Source organism: Anguilla anguilla, chromosome 2 (assembly GCF_013347855.1).
Source record: "Anguilla anguilla isolate fAngAng1 chromosome 2, fAngAng1.pri, whole genome shotgun sequence".
Lineage (NCBI taxonomy): Eukaryota > Metazoa > Chordata > Actinopteri > Anguilliformes > Anguillidae > Anguilla > Anguilla anguilla.
In genome coordinates, this window is record NC_049202.1 from 28,984,918 (window position 1) to 28,999,862 (window position 14,945).

Consider the following 14,945-nt stretch of genomic DNA (forward strand, 5'->3'; position numbering starts at 1 on the left):
TGTGATCAGTATTGTAGATGCTATTTACACACCTGGTTAATATTGTTCTCATTATCTTCGTTAATCAGTTTAATTTGCCAACTTCCTTAGGTATGCATCAGAGGGTGGAAATGAAGACAGCAAAAGGAGCAAAGTGTCTGTCATCCTTGCCTGCAGCATTGAAAAGACCTTCAGTGGAGCAAATCAGGAGGAATGTACGTGATTCTCTGAAGGACATTCTCCTCAAAAGGTAAAGATTAGTACTTGTCTCAGACGGGAGGGTAAATTGGGACAATTCAAATGGGCGGGCATAAAAAATAACACTGGTTGCCTGAACCTTCGACCCCTGTATTGACCAACTATACACTGTTGCTTTGATTTTTTAAAAATACTATCTGTATGACATTGTTACGTCATTATTGTGAATTCAACTTCTAAGTATTCAACCATAAAATTGGTATTAGCCTTTGGAAAAAAAAACTAAAACATAGGCATAAGACCTAGAGGAGAAATGATTCATAATGTAAGAAACCAAAACTTATCACATTGAGGTCACCAACTGTAAGAAACACCACTGCAAACCAAACCGCGGAAGTATCTGAGTGGCGAATGAATGTGTGTAGTCTTACCCGGTACTAATGGAACTGGATTAATTTAATGTTATCTTGATTATCTGACTCCAAAATAGTGTTTTATCCATTCCTCTGTGTTAACAGTTATGTTAAGAGGAATGCCAGGTTAAAATGAGTGCAGTTTATTGTTCAGTGTGTTTAGTAATAATGACAGTATACAATTGCGCAAAATGTGAGAGGTGAAATGTCTATATGCATATGCCTCGGCGCAGGACACCATGTTGACAAGTCTCCCCAAACCATTCCACATTTCCCCTTATATGCCCACAAGATAAAAGACATAGTCATGAAAAAACAATACAGATCAATGATCCTGCTTGCACTATCCCTGTAAGCATATCACATCAGGTTAACCTTTGTATCTGGCTGGGCGCTGACCCATCGGTATCAAGATCTTTAGTCAGCACGCCACCACCAAAGACACCAACTTGTTCCCAATAGGCCTATTTCACATTTCCGGGTATGAAAACCGGATGTAGGGGTCTCTCATTTCCGGTTATCTTAACAGCCACCAAAACAATGGCAGCAACGAAGAGCAACCAGTTTTGTTGCGTTCCCCTGTGTACCAATTCGAAGAAGAATTTATTTGCCCTTTCACAGCTTTCCCACAGATGTGCTCCAAAATAATAAGAAAACTTGCTAGGTAGCATGATTGTTGCAAACTAACATAAACTAACTCATTATGATAGCTAGCTAGTTAGCTACTGCTTTGTGAATCAATAAGATTACACTCGATATTAAACTTTTCTCCTCACATACATTTGGGTCCAAGAGTCTGAGTCCACTACCAACTTGTTTTTTTATCATTCATTGAGAACGAACGCAGTTTCAGTCATGTGGTATTTGTTACTCAAGAATGTCATAAAATCAGTTAGCTAGCTATATTTTATGTTATGATTAGCAAATTACATTTTAGCCAGCTAGCTTGTTAGCAAGCACATATTTGGATATTCAATGTTGAAACTGCAGATGCACGTTTATTTTAGTTGTTAATTGTAATTACAAAATGTATTGACGGACATCGCGACAAGCCTACTTAAGATATATCAGCTGATTTTAAAATGTGTGGGTAGTTTTCATCAGCGATGAAAACAAACAGCTCGGTAGTAAACTGAACACCATTACACAGGCGATCTGACAAGCAATATAAATCTTTATTAGAACAACTACAGCACAAACAACATGTCACAAAATACTAACGGTAGTACAAAACTTAGTTCAGAGATATTTCACTTCGGTATAACAAGTAGTTTTGTGGAGCCTAATACATTGTACTTACATAGCTCTGCCTCCCCTGCTGACCGTCAACGTTAACAGAATCGCTTTTCCTCACAGTTGTCAGGCTCCCTATTCATTCATTTTCGGGACAACCGAGAGGAACAGAGACGCTGTTAACGGACAGCAGATGTTGCTTCACGCTACGAAAACACAATGGAGTCTCCTCCAGAAAATAATTTATGTTATGTCGAAGTTAAATATCTCTAATCGGCTAACTTGCTGTGGTTAGCAAGCTAGATATTTAGCTTTCTGGCGAACCAGAGCTAACGTTATACTTATCTTCATAACCGAATATAAACTTCTCTAAACTTTTATAGCCCTTGTCTAGTTTAGACCGCTTAACGTTCACTGGCAATGCTTCGACAATGCGGATAACATCGGACAGCGAACTTTGGCAGAGCTATTAGGGACTGTGAGAACACACGTCGCTGTTTAGGCTCAATTTTTCACTGTCAGAAATGGACTTGCGTCCATAGCAACGGTAACCGGAAACAAAGTATCCCTACATCCGGTTTTAGTCGCCATCTTGTGAAATAGGCCTATAACATCTGCTTTCCAGCAATACAAAACATGATTACATTGGAGAACCTTAAGTTCACATAATGCTGATCCAATCAGATGTTTTGCAACTGAGCACTGTCTCATTATCACACTTGCTGACAGTAAACAGTCTGTTTTCTTTTAGTGGTCTGATAAGGAGAACACTTCTGTAAACCGCCTTACAATAAAAATGTCATATTCAATAATCCAACTCCAATGTATTTTTCAGTAGACTAGAGAATGAATGTGTTGTATTCAAGCTGTTTAGACTCAATAAAGTAAATGTGTTTGTCATATATGACTGAATGTGATTTCTTTTCAGGCTAAATGAGTCTGATTTAAAGGTTTCAACAGAGCGGGCTGGAAAAGTGGCTGTGAAAACGGAGAAGGAACTTTTTTCTTTTTTCCGGGATACTGACAGCAAATACAAGAGCAAGTATAGAAGTTTAATGTTCAACCTTAAGGATGCCAAAAACAATGTGAGTAAGACACCATGTCTCAAAACGTTTGTTGTGCCAAACAGGCATTGAGAGCCCTTGAATGCACTCTGGTCGGTCAGCTCTCCCATGTAAAATGGGATTTTTGAACCTAAAAATCTCCATTTCAAAACCAGTAGTAATGCCACTTCACGGATGGACTACAATTACCATGGGCTCACAAAATACCGATTTTGGTATAGCTATATTACACACTAGTGTTGTGGATACCCCTAAATAATTATCATAAAAATTACGACTTTTTGCACAAACATAACTCAGTTTGACCCCAACTGGTCCTGAAACAAGACCCCTCATTCTGTCGTCATTTTGAGACATGCATGCTTTTTATATTTTCATGGCTGTATGCTTAATTAAAATTTAATGAGTCATCAAAATTTGGAATTTGGACCCTGAATTGTCCATAGACTTAACACGGAGACACAATACTAACTTACAAAATCAGGCTAGCTTCTCCAAATTTGAATAGTTCCATCGTTAAGTTCTAACAATGATTTGTGAGTGACTATCATTGAGTGACTGTATGCTCAATAGTTAGCCATGACTTTGGTTTATCAGTCAATTACATTTGTACAAATATTAAATAATGGTGTGTATATAAGCCCATATATGTACATACTGTATATTTACTTTTTAGCAGACTCTTTTATCTAGAGTAACGTACAGTATATGAATGCATATATTTTTCAAATATATGTAATCCCCTGTTCGAATACACAGTGCCTTTGCATTGTTAGCGCAATGCCGTGCCAACTGATCCAAGCCATAGGAATAGTATTATGATGATTAATACTATGTGACCTGGAGTATGTTCAAAATTAGATACATATCCTTAAGAGATCACAGCAATATACACTCTACAATATGCTCTCTAATGCGAGCTCTACCAATGAATCACATATACATAGCTTTAGCAGTTGTCTATGATCTGTGCTGGTACACGATGGAGAGCAGATTGATGTTTGCGTTAAGACTGATCAGTTTCATTTCATGTCTTTTGATGCTTTTGGCAAATGCATACATTTCATTTAAAACATAGTTTTTTGTGATTAATAGTACAAAAGAGTATGGTGGTTTCCTATGTATGATATCTGTCTTTAGTCAATTGTCATTTTCTTGTTTCATTAGAACATTGAACAGTAAGGTGGTTGTTGATACTGTTCAGTATGTAAATTTAAGAAAAGGATTTTATTTATTTTAACCTTACATTAATGCTCTCTATTTTGACAGTAGTAAACAAAACGTCAAATTTTCATATTTTCATTTTTTTTCCGCAGGTGTTATTCAAGCGTGTACTCAAAGGTGAAATTTCTCCAGAAAATTTAATTCATATGAGTCCTGAAGAACTAGCCTCAAAAGAGCTGGCTGCTTGGCGAAAAAGAGAAAATCGGCATGTAAGTACCATTTTTTGCATCACATTAGTAAATTCAGAATTCATTCCTGTTTTCTCTCATATGTCATATGTTGATGGATGACTCTGGCTGTGTTTGAAACAACAAACTATCTGTGACATGAAATGCATACACAGTATGTTCATTTTAAGTATGTGAAATGTGCCCAGATGTGTACTACAGCTGTGTTCAAAACTGCATACTATCCATGATTAGCATACCAAATGTGAAGTTAAATTAATAAGTAGTGTGTTTATTATGCTTAGCATGTTCATTTTGCGTATACTACATTAGCAAAAATGTCTGAGTATGCAAGCAAGATTACTCAACAATCAAGAGGAACCCCGTAAACCAGTGCTGTGAAAAAGTATTTGCCTCCTTCCTGATTTTCTCTATTATTGCAGAATTTTTCACATCTTTAGATGATTAAAATGTAATATTAGACAAAGGGAATCTGATTAAACTCAAAACATGTTTAAATGATTATATAATTTATTAAATATAAAATGTTATCAAACACCCATATCACCCATGTGAAAAAGTAAATACCCCTTTAGTTACAACAAATTAACCCAATTTAATTGATAATTAGTTTCAGCTGATTAAACACAGCCTAGCTTGATTGCAGCAGCCCTGTTGAATCTAAACCTCACTCATGGTAAACTTACCAATGGGTGAAGTAGTCAAAGTTTCCACAAGCACACTATGCCACAATCAAAGGAAATTCCAGAAGTAATGAGGAAAAAAGTTGTTGAAATATATCAGCCTGTAAAGGATTACAGAGCCATTTCTAAGGCTTTGGGACTTCACCGGGCAACAGTGAGAACCATTATCTTCACATGGAGAACACCAGTGGTGAATATTCCCAGTATTGGCCAGCCTACCAAAATTTCAAGAAGGGTCTAGTGAGGAGGAAGTTACAAAAGTTCCCAGAAGAACATGCAAAGAACTACAGGCATTTTTAGCCTCAGCTAAGGTCAGTGTTCATGGCTCCACAATAAGAAAAAGACTGGGCAAAAAATGGGATTCATGGGAGAGTAACATAGGAGAAACCACTGCTAACCAAGAGAAACTGCTCAACTCACATTTGCAAAAAAGCACCTGGATGATCCCCAAGCCTGTCTGGATAATGTTGTATGGACACATGAGTCAAAAGTGGAACTTTTTGAATGACACTGGTCCCAATATGTCTGGTGTTAAACAAATAAAGAATTTCACTGTAGGCACATCATACTAACAGTCGAACACGGTTGTGGTAATATGATGGTGTGAGGATTCTTTGCTGCCTCCGGACCTGGACGACTTGCCATTATTGAAGGAACCATTCTGCTCTGTACCAGAAAATTCTTAGGGAGAATATCCAGTCATCTGTCTCTGAGCTGAAGCTGAAGCGTAATTGAGTTATGTAGCAAGATAGTGATCCAAAACACAAAAAAGTCTAAATGGCTTGAAAGAAATAAAATTAAAGTTTTGGAGTGGTCTAATCAAAGTCGCCCAATAGATGCTGTGACCTGAAATGGGCAGTTCATGCTCAAAAGCCTATCATTTTGTCTGAATAAACGCTTTTGCAGAGATGCCAAATCTGACCAATTCTCATCCATTTAGGGGGTGTTCTATTTAAGGCTTTATAACTCCAAATATGAGCATCACAGAGACTTGGATAATTGCTTTTGCAATCGTTCCATTAACAATACTTCAATGATTCAACAATGATTCATTTATATTAAAAATGATGTAGAGATAGTCACCAATGCAATTATTCTGGCAAAAATGCAAAACATAAGTTGTTCTTTAGTTTGTAATGAAATACTGAAGGATAACATATGTAAAACGGGCAACACTATACATATCCTGGATCATAAACTCATTGAGTGTGCAATATCTAACGCCAATATGCAGAACTACTCAAGCAAAAAGTAAGCACTGTATCCTTGTGTCCCTTACGGTGAAGCCACACTATACGCGGCGACGGCCGCCTGTCGCCGCGCCGCGTCCCCACAGTCGGCTGTTTGTGGGCGTCACCTATATTTGACAGACAGTTGTGTTCGTTAAATGTTGACCGGGTTTAATATCGTGTTTCATATTCATTGTCCTGTCTGAATAAAAATCATTTTTGCAGTAACCTAGATCTGAATTTTTAGTCAGCTGCCTAGCTAGGCTGTTTAATATCTAGCTAGTGAGTAACAACCAACAACAAAAACATTGTCTGGCTAATTAGCCAGATAATGCCTTCAGAGTTAGGCTACATCTGGTCAGCTAGCTAGGTGGCTGGTAGAAACGAACAACTTGCAACTAATACATTAGAAAGATTTTTTTGTTTGTTATTGTTTGTTGTTACTCACTATAGCTAGACATTAGACAGCCTAGCTAGGCAGCTTATTAACATTTTTCAGAGCTAGGTTACTGCAAAAATGATTTTTATTCAGACTGGACAGTGATAGTAGCTAACGGCGATAACTACGTTGCAGAGCCACCGACAATTTCAGGGACTTTTCTCCACGCTGCGTTCCTCTTATCAATGTCTCTGTAGGAGATTTTATTAAGTTGGGAAACCCGATACGGAAATTAGGAGTTAGGTCCTCCATTGTGGAACGATAGAATGTGGAACTAAAATTAGAAAAAAATAGGGACAATTTACTTGACGCATCATTAGATCAAATCAGATTGGTTACCGCAACGCAGCGAGGGGGTCAAAGTTGAATTTTTGCCATCTCCCCCGCGGCCTCGCCGCGCCGCCGGCAATCCCAACATGCATTGCGGGGTCTGGCCGCCACCTCTCATTCAAAATGAATGGAGGCGGCGCCGCCACGCGGTGGGGCCGCGTATAGTGTGGCTTCAGCCTTACTGTCTCCAAATCTATCCGAAATGTCTAAATTGTACATTGCTGTAAATCTTAACATAATCCTATATTTCACTACAAAGCACCAGTTTGTACTCATGAACTCACATTTGCGTTATTTTCATGTGGGAATTACTATTTTATCAGTATTGTATAATAAAAGGCTTTTTGTGTATTTTAAAGCATATAAATTTGCCCCTTACAGTGGTTTAACAATAAACATTGATATAACATTGAAAAATAATGCAAAAACATTGTTACACACTGAACGTAAATAATTGAATTGTTACAAGCCGTAATACGTAAATCTTCGTATGTATCCTGGTTAGACCTAATACTGCATCCTACTTTTCTGAACCACTGCCTAGAGAATTTTCTTTAGCCTTGCTGATGAGTTGGAAAAATTGGTTGGTAATATCTTCCAAAAACCAAAGGGAAAAAATTACGCCACAACCAGTGCTTGTATATCACTGCATAATGTTATGGTTTATTGCACAGCGCTGTGATGAAGCAACAGTTCAAGCTTTTACGTGCGGCTCGAAGTTCTTGTTATAAATTTTAAATGGGGCATGTGATACACTGTTGGAAAGCTTATGCTATCCTCTTCTATGAATATAAAAGAGGATGAAAGAGTTATCAATCAAATCACAAGGAACTGAACAGAGTTACTATGCCATAAGAAGTGGTGTCTTGCAAATGGCCAATTTAAATCCCTACCCCTAGTTTCTGTTCACATGTTTATTTCTCAAACGAATTGGTCAAGACAATAAATGACCACAGAATCTACGCAGGATTTCCTCTTGTTTTTTTTGCTTTTTCATCAATGTATTGGCATACCTTCAGGCAAATGTTGGCTTTATCTTGTTGCTATGATGAAATACGTATTATTGGTGGTAAAGGAGTATTTTTATGAACTCCCGAATGCTTTGTGGGTATAGTTGCAGATTGAGAACGTGGGGAAGGGGTGCTTGTTATATAGACAAACTACATGACAATGGTGTAGAATTAGAAACTGTATTTGGTGTACTTGTGGTGTATTGTTTACTAGGGGGCTTGCCCGAAGTGGTTAATGCAGTTCTGCAAAGAAGAGAGGGCTAAAATTCCCCCACAGCAATGTTGAAGTCTGATATCAAATAATAGGAAGCATTTGATTGCAGTTATTGCTACTAAACATGGTGCAACCAGTTGTTAAGTTTAAGGAGGCAATTCTTTTTTCACATGGGTGATATGGGTGTTTGGTAGCATTTTTCATTAAATAAATGAAATAATAATTCTAAAAATGTGTTGTTATTGTTACTCAAGTTTTGTCTAATATTATTGCCTAACATTTTGCCTGAAGATCTTAAATCATCTACTGTGACAAATATTCAACAATAGAGGAAATCAGGAAATACACCAAATACTTTTTCATTGCACTATACATCATGATTGCATGTCGTCATCCAATTGAATAATATGATTTCCAAGAATAATTTCTGATGACAACAATATGATATGCAGCATCATGTAGCTTTTAAAGTACCCCTCCATGTGTGTTTTAAAACCTTAAAAAATATTCTGTAATGAATAGTAATTTAATGTGGTTTTTCCACCAAAAATATTCAGTTATATTATAATATTGAAAATGGCTTAGTAGCATCTCTCCACCTTTACCTCATGAGCTAATTATTTGCAGGCAACCTTCATGCAGCTCCAAAACCACTTTACCCTCCTATTATGTTGGAAATTTTATGACCAGTTTTATGTTGGGGTCAAATTGACTCCAAATTTTCATTTAATATGTGACACTTGGTGTGTCACCTCCTTTAATGTCTCCCAAATTACTTTTATCCCTAAATATTAAAAATCTGTGAGAAAAATCATTTTAAAGCATGAGGTGAGTAAACGTTTGAAACCCGTATGGAAAAGTGCCATCCAGAATCACCTACAAAAATCAGAGGGTAAATAGCTGCAAGCAGCAGTTCATGGGGTCCAAGCAACATTGGGCATACAGCATACTACGGCACATGTATTTGTGTGTCTTATGCATTCTTCAGGATGTAATTAATGGCACACAAACTCCTGACTCTGATGAATCTTGGAAAGGAAAGACTTTGAATGTAGGCCAAGTAGTTGAGTCAAAAATATGAAAAATACACACTTATTCTGGTAGTGGCACCATAGAGTTTGACTTTGTACTCAATATGCTCTGTGGATTTCAGACAAACATGGGAATGTAAATTTCATCCAGGTCCAATGCAACATTCAGAGGAGATGCATCGCACCGAACTACGGCATCAACCCACAACAAGTGGTTGTTGTAGCACCTTTGTCTGGCAAATCAGTATATTTTTTATTGGCTGGGTATTGGGTGCTATTTGCTGGCTATCAACCAGATTTCATATGATTTTCATACGACCCCTGTCGTAAGTTTGTTTACATTTGTCTCTGTTGCGAGTGGGTTTCATCTTAACAGTTCGTCATCTGATTAGCCGTTTCCATCTCTGGTTCCTCAGCTTGAAAAAGCCGCTGTTTTCCAGTTACCAGTGGAGACTAGCTCTTTGAACTTGTGCTTTGTGGGTTGTGTATAGTTATTGCTTCATTTGACTTTATGTATTCAGCCCTATTTTTGTTTGATTCCGATTCTCCTATCACCCTTCTAGTTTTTTTGACTCATGATTCTGTGTCTGACCATTCCCTCTCATATTCTATTACAATTCTTGCCTAGCACCTTTGCTTTGTTTGCGGATTGGATTTTGTGTTTGACCATTCACTCGTACTTGACCTCAACTCTCGTGTTGCCCTCTGCTGGCCGTATAGTGTGCTGGTTAGTTTGTGTTTTATATGTGAAAAAATTATAAAAAGTAAATAAGTGGTTGCATCACCTTTATCAGAAATAACTGCAACCAAACGCAGTATATAATTTGATATCAGTCTTTCACATCACTGTAGAGGAATTTCAGCCGACTCTTTTTTTGCCAAACTGCTTTAAATCAGGCTACCTGGAAGGTTTTCAAACATGAACTGCTCGTTTCAGGTCCTGGCACTGTCTCCCTATTGGGTTCAGTGCAGGACTGACTAGTCCACTCCAAAACTTGAATTTTTATTCAGCCACTTTAATTTTGTTCCATCGGTTTACTGCATAACCCAATTACGCTTCAGCTTCAGATCACATGGAGTCAGGAACACTTGCCATAGCTGAGACTAGAGAGGCCTACAGTTCTTTGGATGTTCTTCTGGGATGTTTTGTGACTTCCTGGATGAGTTGTCGCTGCACCCTTGGAGAAATTTTGGCAGGCCGACCACTCCTGGGAAGATTCACCACTGTTTCAATTGTACTCCATTTAAAGTTATTCCTCTCCCTGTGGCTCAGTGGAGTCCCAGAGCCTTAGAAATGGCTTTGTAATAATCTCCGGACTGATATATTTCTGCAACTTTTTGTCTAAGCTCTTCTGGAATTTCTGGAATTGTGGCATTATAGGATTCTTGTAGCTTGTAGGAACCTTGTGGTGACTATTTCACTTGGTTGGTAAAGTTCAATATGAGAGGTTTAGATTAAACAGGACTAAAGAGCAATCAAGCCTGGCTGTGTTCAGTTTAATTACCAATATAATTACCAATTAAATTTGATTGGTTGACTGTTTCATTGAGTAGCTAAGGGAGCCATTACTTTTTCACAAGGGTGATACGGATGTTTGAGAACTGTTGTCATGAAATAAAATGATGATTTAGAAGATGATTTAGATGGTTTACCTAATATGTTTTGTGCAAATATGTGAAACCATTCTGTGTGCAAATTTTCAATAATACAGGAAATCTGGAATGGGGCAAATACTGTTTCACGGCAGTGTGTCAATATGTCCATCTAGGTTATCTTGATTTGAGGCCTTTTGGGATTTATTAGCTGTTTTGAAAAAGTCACACCCACATGCAACTTCATTGGCTATTTGCAAGCACATTTTTAAGTGTAGCAACTTTGCTAATATAAATTTGTAAGATAATCATCAGTAGATGCAGGATGCCAAGTGTCGTGCTAATTGGTCAAACTTACTGCCCTGTTAATGTTACTGTGCAAGCTCCTTGCGAAATCGGTTTGTTTTAGTTTCACTCAAGTCAAAGAAATTTTGTTAGAAAATGTACTATTTAACTTTAGACTAATAAACTACAGTTGACGCAATGCATGAATCCCTGTTGAGTTAGCAGGCTGTGTGGTTAACCTCTTAGCGCAAAGCGCCTAGTGGTCGGCATGCCGGCCTGCCGAGATTACTAAACTCAGACATTCGGTGCTACTGCAACCGAAGTATGAGTTAAAAACAGAAACGCGTTGTTTTAGTTTCATTAGTAGAAAACTGAGTTTCACAGCGCCGCCATTGTCGCTCTGGTCGTTCATTTAACACGCACCCCCTCCCTGCAGTCTCATCTGCAACTACACCCCCCACTCATGACATAATGGACAATATTGTCTATCTGAGCATTCATAAAAATATTCTTTCACCACTCAAAAATCGTACTTCGTCATAGCAACAAGATAAACCCGACAATAGCCCTAAGATATGCTAATACAGCAGTGAAAACGCTGCTCACTGAATAACAAAATAAACAAGACAAAGTTTTAAAATATGATACCATGTCATTCTACAGTCAATATCTGGGACTAAATATTGAATAAATATACAACCATACCATTGGTTTTACACGTAGAGATGTCCCTTTTGAGACTGAGTGGTCATATATTGTCTTGGACAATCCGTTTGGGAAATATACAAGCATTTGTGACGCCTGGGTACCTGCCAAAATAGCTGTGCGTAATACCACACGTGTTGTTTACTGCGTTGTCGCCCTTTTTAGTACAGTGTGGCTTGACTGACAATTCATTTATTCAGTAGGTGAGAGTATAAGCTTTCTACCGATGTATAACATGTCTAATTTTGCTTTTGGAATAGCGTTTTATAGGTCAGCATAACCGAAAAGTGTCTTATCATTGCATTCACTTACGCATTCACTTCGTGGTAGCAGTCAAAGACGCTGCACCTAACGAAACACATTGTACCGCATTGTGTGACAATATTTTTGCATTATTTTTAAATTGGATATCAATGTTTCATATCATACCTTCATAATGGGCTCATTTATGTGCTTTACAGTGGACAAAAAGCATTATATTCCTTTTTGGAGATATTTTGGATATGTTCCTGGACCCCTAGATATTTTAGACCACTGTACTGACTGAAAGCTTGTAATTCCCACTTGAAAATGATGCAACAGTGAGTTTCCAGAGTCAAAACAGTTGATTTGTAGTGAAATACGTGAATATGATTTACAGCAATGCATAATTTAGACATTTTGGATAGATTTGGAGACGCTGGGTACACTGCTTAGTTTTTGCTTCATCTATAGTAGTTCTACATATCCACCCTTAAATATTATGAACTTGTGGTCAAGAAGTTTTTGATCCAGCACATGTACAGTTTGTCCTGCTGTATATATGCAATCTCTCAGTATTTCATTGCAAACTAAAAAAGTGCAAATTCATTTTTGATTGTTTGTCTAGACAATTGCATTTGTGGCACTTTATGTCTTCCAAAATTATGAATATAAACTAATCTGCATTAGTATTGTAAATTGTACAAATGTCTCTGTGGTGTTCACATCTGGAGTTATAAAGCTTTAAATAGGGTACCCCCTAAATGGGCAAGAATTGGCAAGATTTGGCTTGTGCGCAAAGGGGTTAATGTAACATAGTTCTCAACAACTGGCCACGTTTCACGTCAATCATGTGTACCTGTCTGTCAGGCAGAAGCCGTAGGGATTTTTAAAAAAATGACACGCCGATCTACGGTTTTCTCCTTTTTCATCCAATCCTGTTACTGCACGTATGCCTACTATTGCCCTATGCCCCATACCAATTTAATTTTAGGTGTATTCATGCATGGTATTTCAGAGCTAAATATTCAATGGAAAGTATCCTTTGATGCATTGGAAATATTTGGGTTTTTCACTCTGAGAGACTTCTGTTATGGCAGCGGCCGTGTGCTCGAGCGAACAGTCTCTTTTAGGCATATGGGAAAAAGCGGTGGAGTGTTTGTGGCATCTCTACATCTTCTGTGGTGTTATGCATTTTGCTCAACATTAAGTCTTTTTTAGTCTTTGTGGATGGTGACATTCCAATTTCACTGCATTGTCGTGACATTGCTCGTTTCTTTGTTGACAATTTAGAAAATCACATTTTTCCCATAGCTTGACTCTTGCATCCCCAAACCAAACAATCAAACTACACCTATGGTGGCAACACAAAAGAGTAGGTACGTGGGAGGTGCTTGTGGGACTATATATAAATAGGGACAGTAATGACCAAAAGTGGAATATTTGGATGGAAACTGAGAGCAGTGACATTACATGGAAAATTATCTAGTGGTTTATATCAATATTTTCATTTATTTTAGCCATGAATAAAAATACATTAACAAATAATACTACGAATATTGTGGGAATTTTTCTAAATTTAATCAGGGTGGTTTCTACATATGTTTACAGCCTTATTTAAATAGGCTACTGATAGCCACAGGTCTGTGGTGCAGTTAAGGATACTCAATTCCATAACGTGCTTACTAGTTGTGTATACTACACATTTATAGTACATGGTACATACTGACATATTAGGTAGTACTGTATGTAGTCTGCAGTTTCAATCACAGCATATGGGAGCTAGGCAAGTGTGTCACCTCATATTTATACCCCAGTGAAACAAGAAGTCATGAATGACCACCTAAGAGTTCCTAATGAGTCAGATGAACTAAGAAAGTAGAATATGAATGGAAATAAACTTGTATTAATTTTGTTAACCAGGGGCATCCTTGTTTTTGACAACTGGGTCGCACTTGTTTTTGACACAGTTATTTATTTTCTTTGAACAATTTTACCCCAGTTGAAGGTTGAATTTCTCTTGTATTTTGTGTACAAAATCGAGCTGATGAAAAGCAATGACTTCTTTTCATAGCTTTTTTGTTTTACCTCTCTTTACCAAGGGTGTTTTTCTGTGTGGCATCGATTAGGCTGGGTGCCAACTTGATATTTTAGTACTTTCACTCATCTCAGTCTCGACTTGTTCAAGACTTAATTCCTTGGTAAAAAAAATGGCTGAGCCAGTCATCTTCATTCTTCATTATGAGCAGGGTTATCTCTCTTGTGCAGTGGACTCATGGCAGCATGGCCAGCGTACAGAGCAATCTAAGTGTTGTGGCAGTGTCTGTATTGGTTAGACTGCATGTATTGGCAAAAATGTTTCCTAGCCCATTCTGAAATTGTTACTGTACGTGTCTGTCTCAGAACACTTACACATCATGCAAATCACTTTTGCATCTTGGTTTTCTTACCCATGATAGGGCTCAAACAAGTATCTAATGTATTTGTAAACATGAACATGCTTTTTCTTCAGACAATTGAAATGATAGAAAAAGAACAACGAGAGGTTGAAAGGCGTCCCATCACAAAAATCACCCACAAAGGAGAAATTGAGATTGAGAACCAGGAGCCTGTTAAAGAGCCTGAAGCTGTGGAATTGGAGGTAAGTGAAATCTCACTGTGTAAGAACGGGGCATTTGCATTCTATGCAGTGTGGAATGACATTACAAATAAGTATAACATATGACACTCAACCTGTACTGGGCAACTTTTATATTAATTTCCTCACTTCAGCGTTTTGACGTCATTGTACCAACTTTGACTTTTACAATCCAGTAATACTGTTAATTGTATTTGCCAGAATACTGGACCTTTCATTTGAGGGGTGTTTGAAAAGTTACCTGTCAAG

The 14,945-nt window shown here is 37.7% G+C and overlaps 1 protein-coding gene across 2 annotated transcripts in view; it reads left to right on the plus strand.

The window, feature by feature from the left end:
* Positions 1-14,945, plus strand: part of LOC118220569 (PHD finger protein 3-like) — a 49,408-nt gene that overhangs the window by 20,835 nt on the left and 13,628 nt on the right. For both annotated transcript variants that reach the window (XM_035404450.1, XM_035404452.1), the window contains 4 exons: positions 91-229; positions 2,752-2,908; positions 4,204-4,320; positions 14,571-14,699. In XM_035404450.1, the coding sequence (XP_035260341.1) occupies positions 91-229; positions 2,752-2,908; positions 4,204-4,320; positions 14,571-14,699 (542 nt within the window). The remainder of the gene's footprint in view (positions 1-90; positions 230-2,751; positions 2,909-4,203; positions 4,321-14,570; positions 14,700-14,945) is intronic.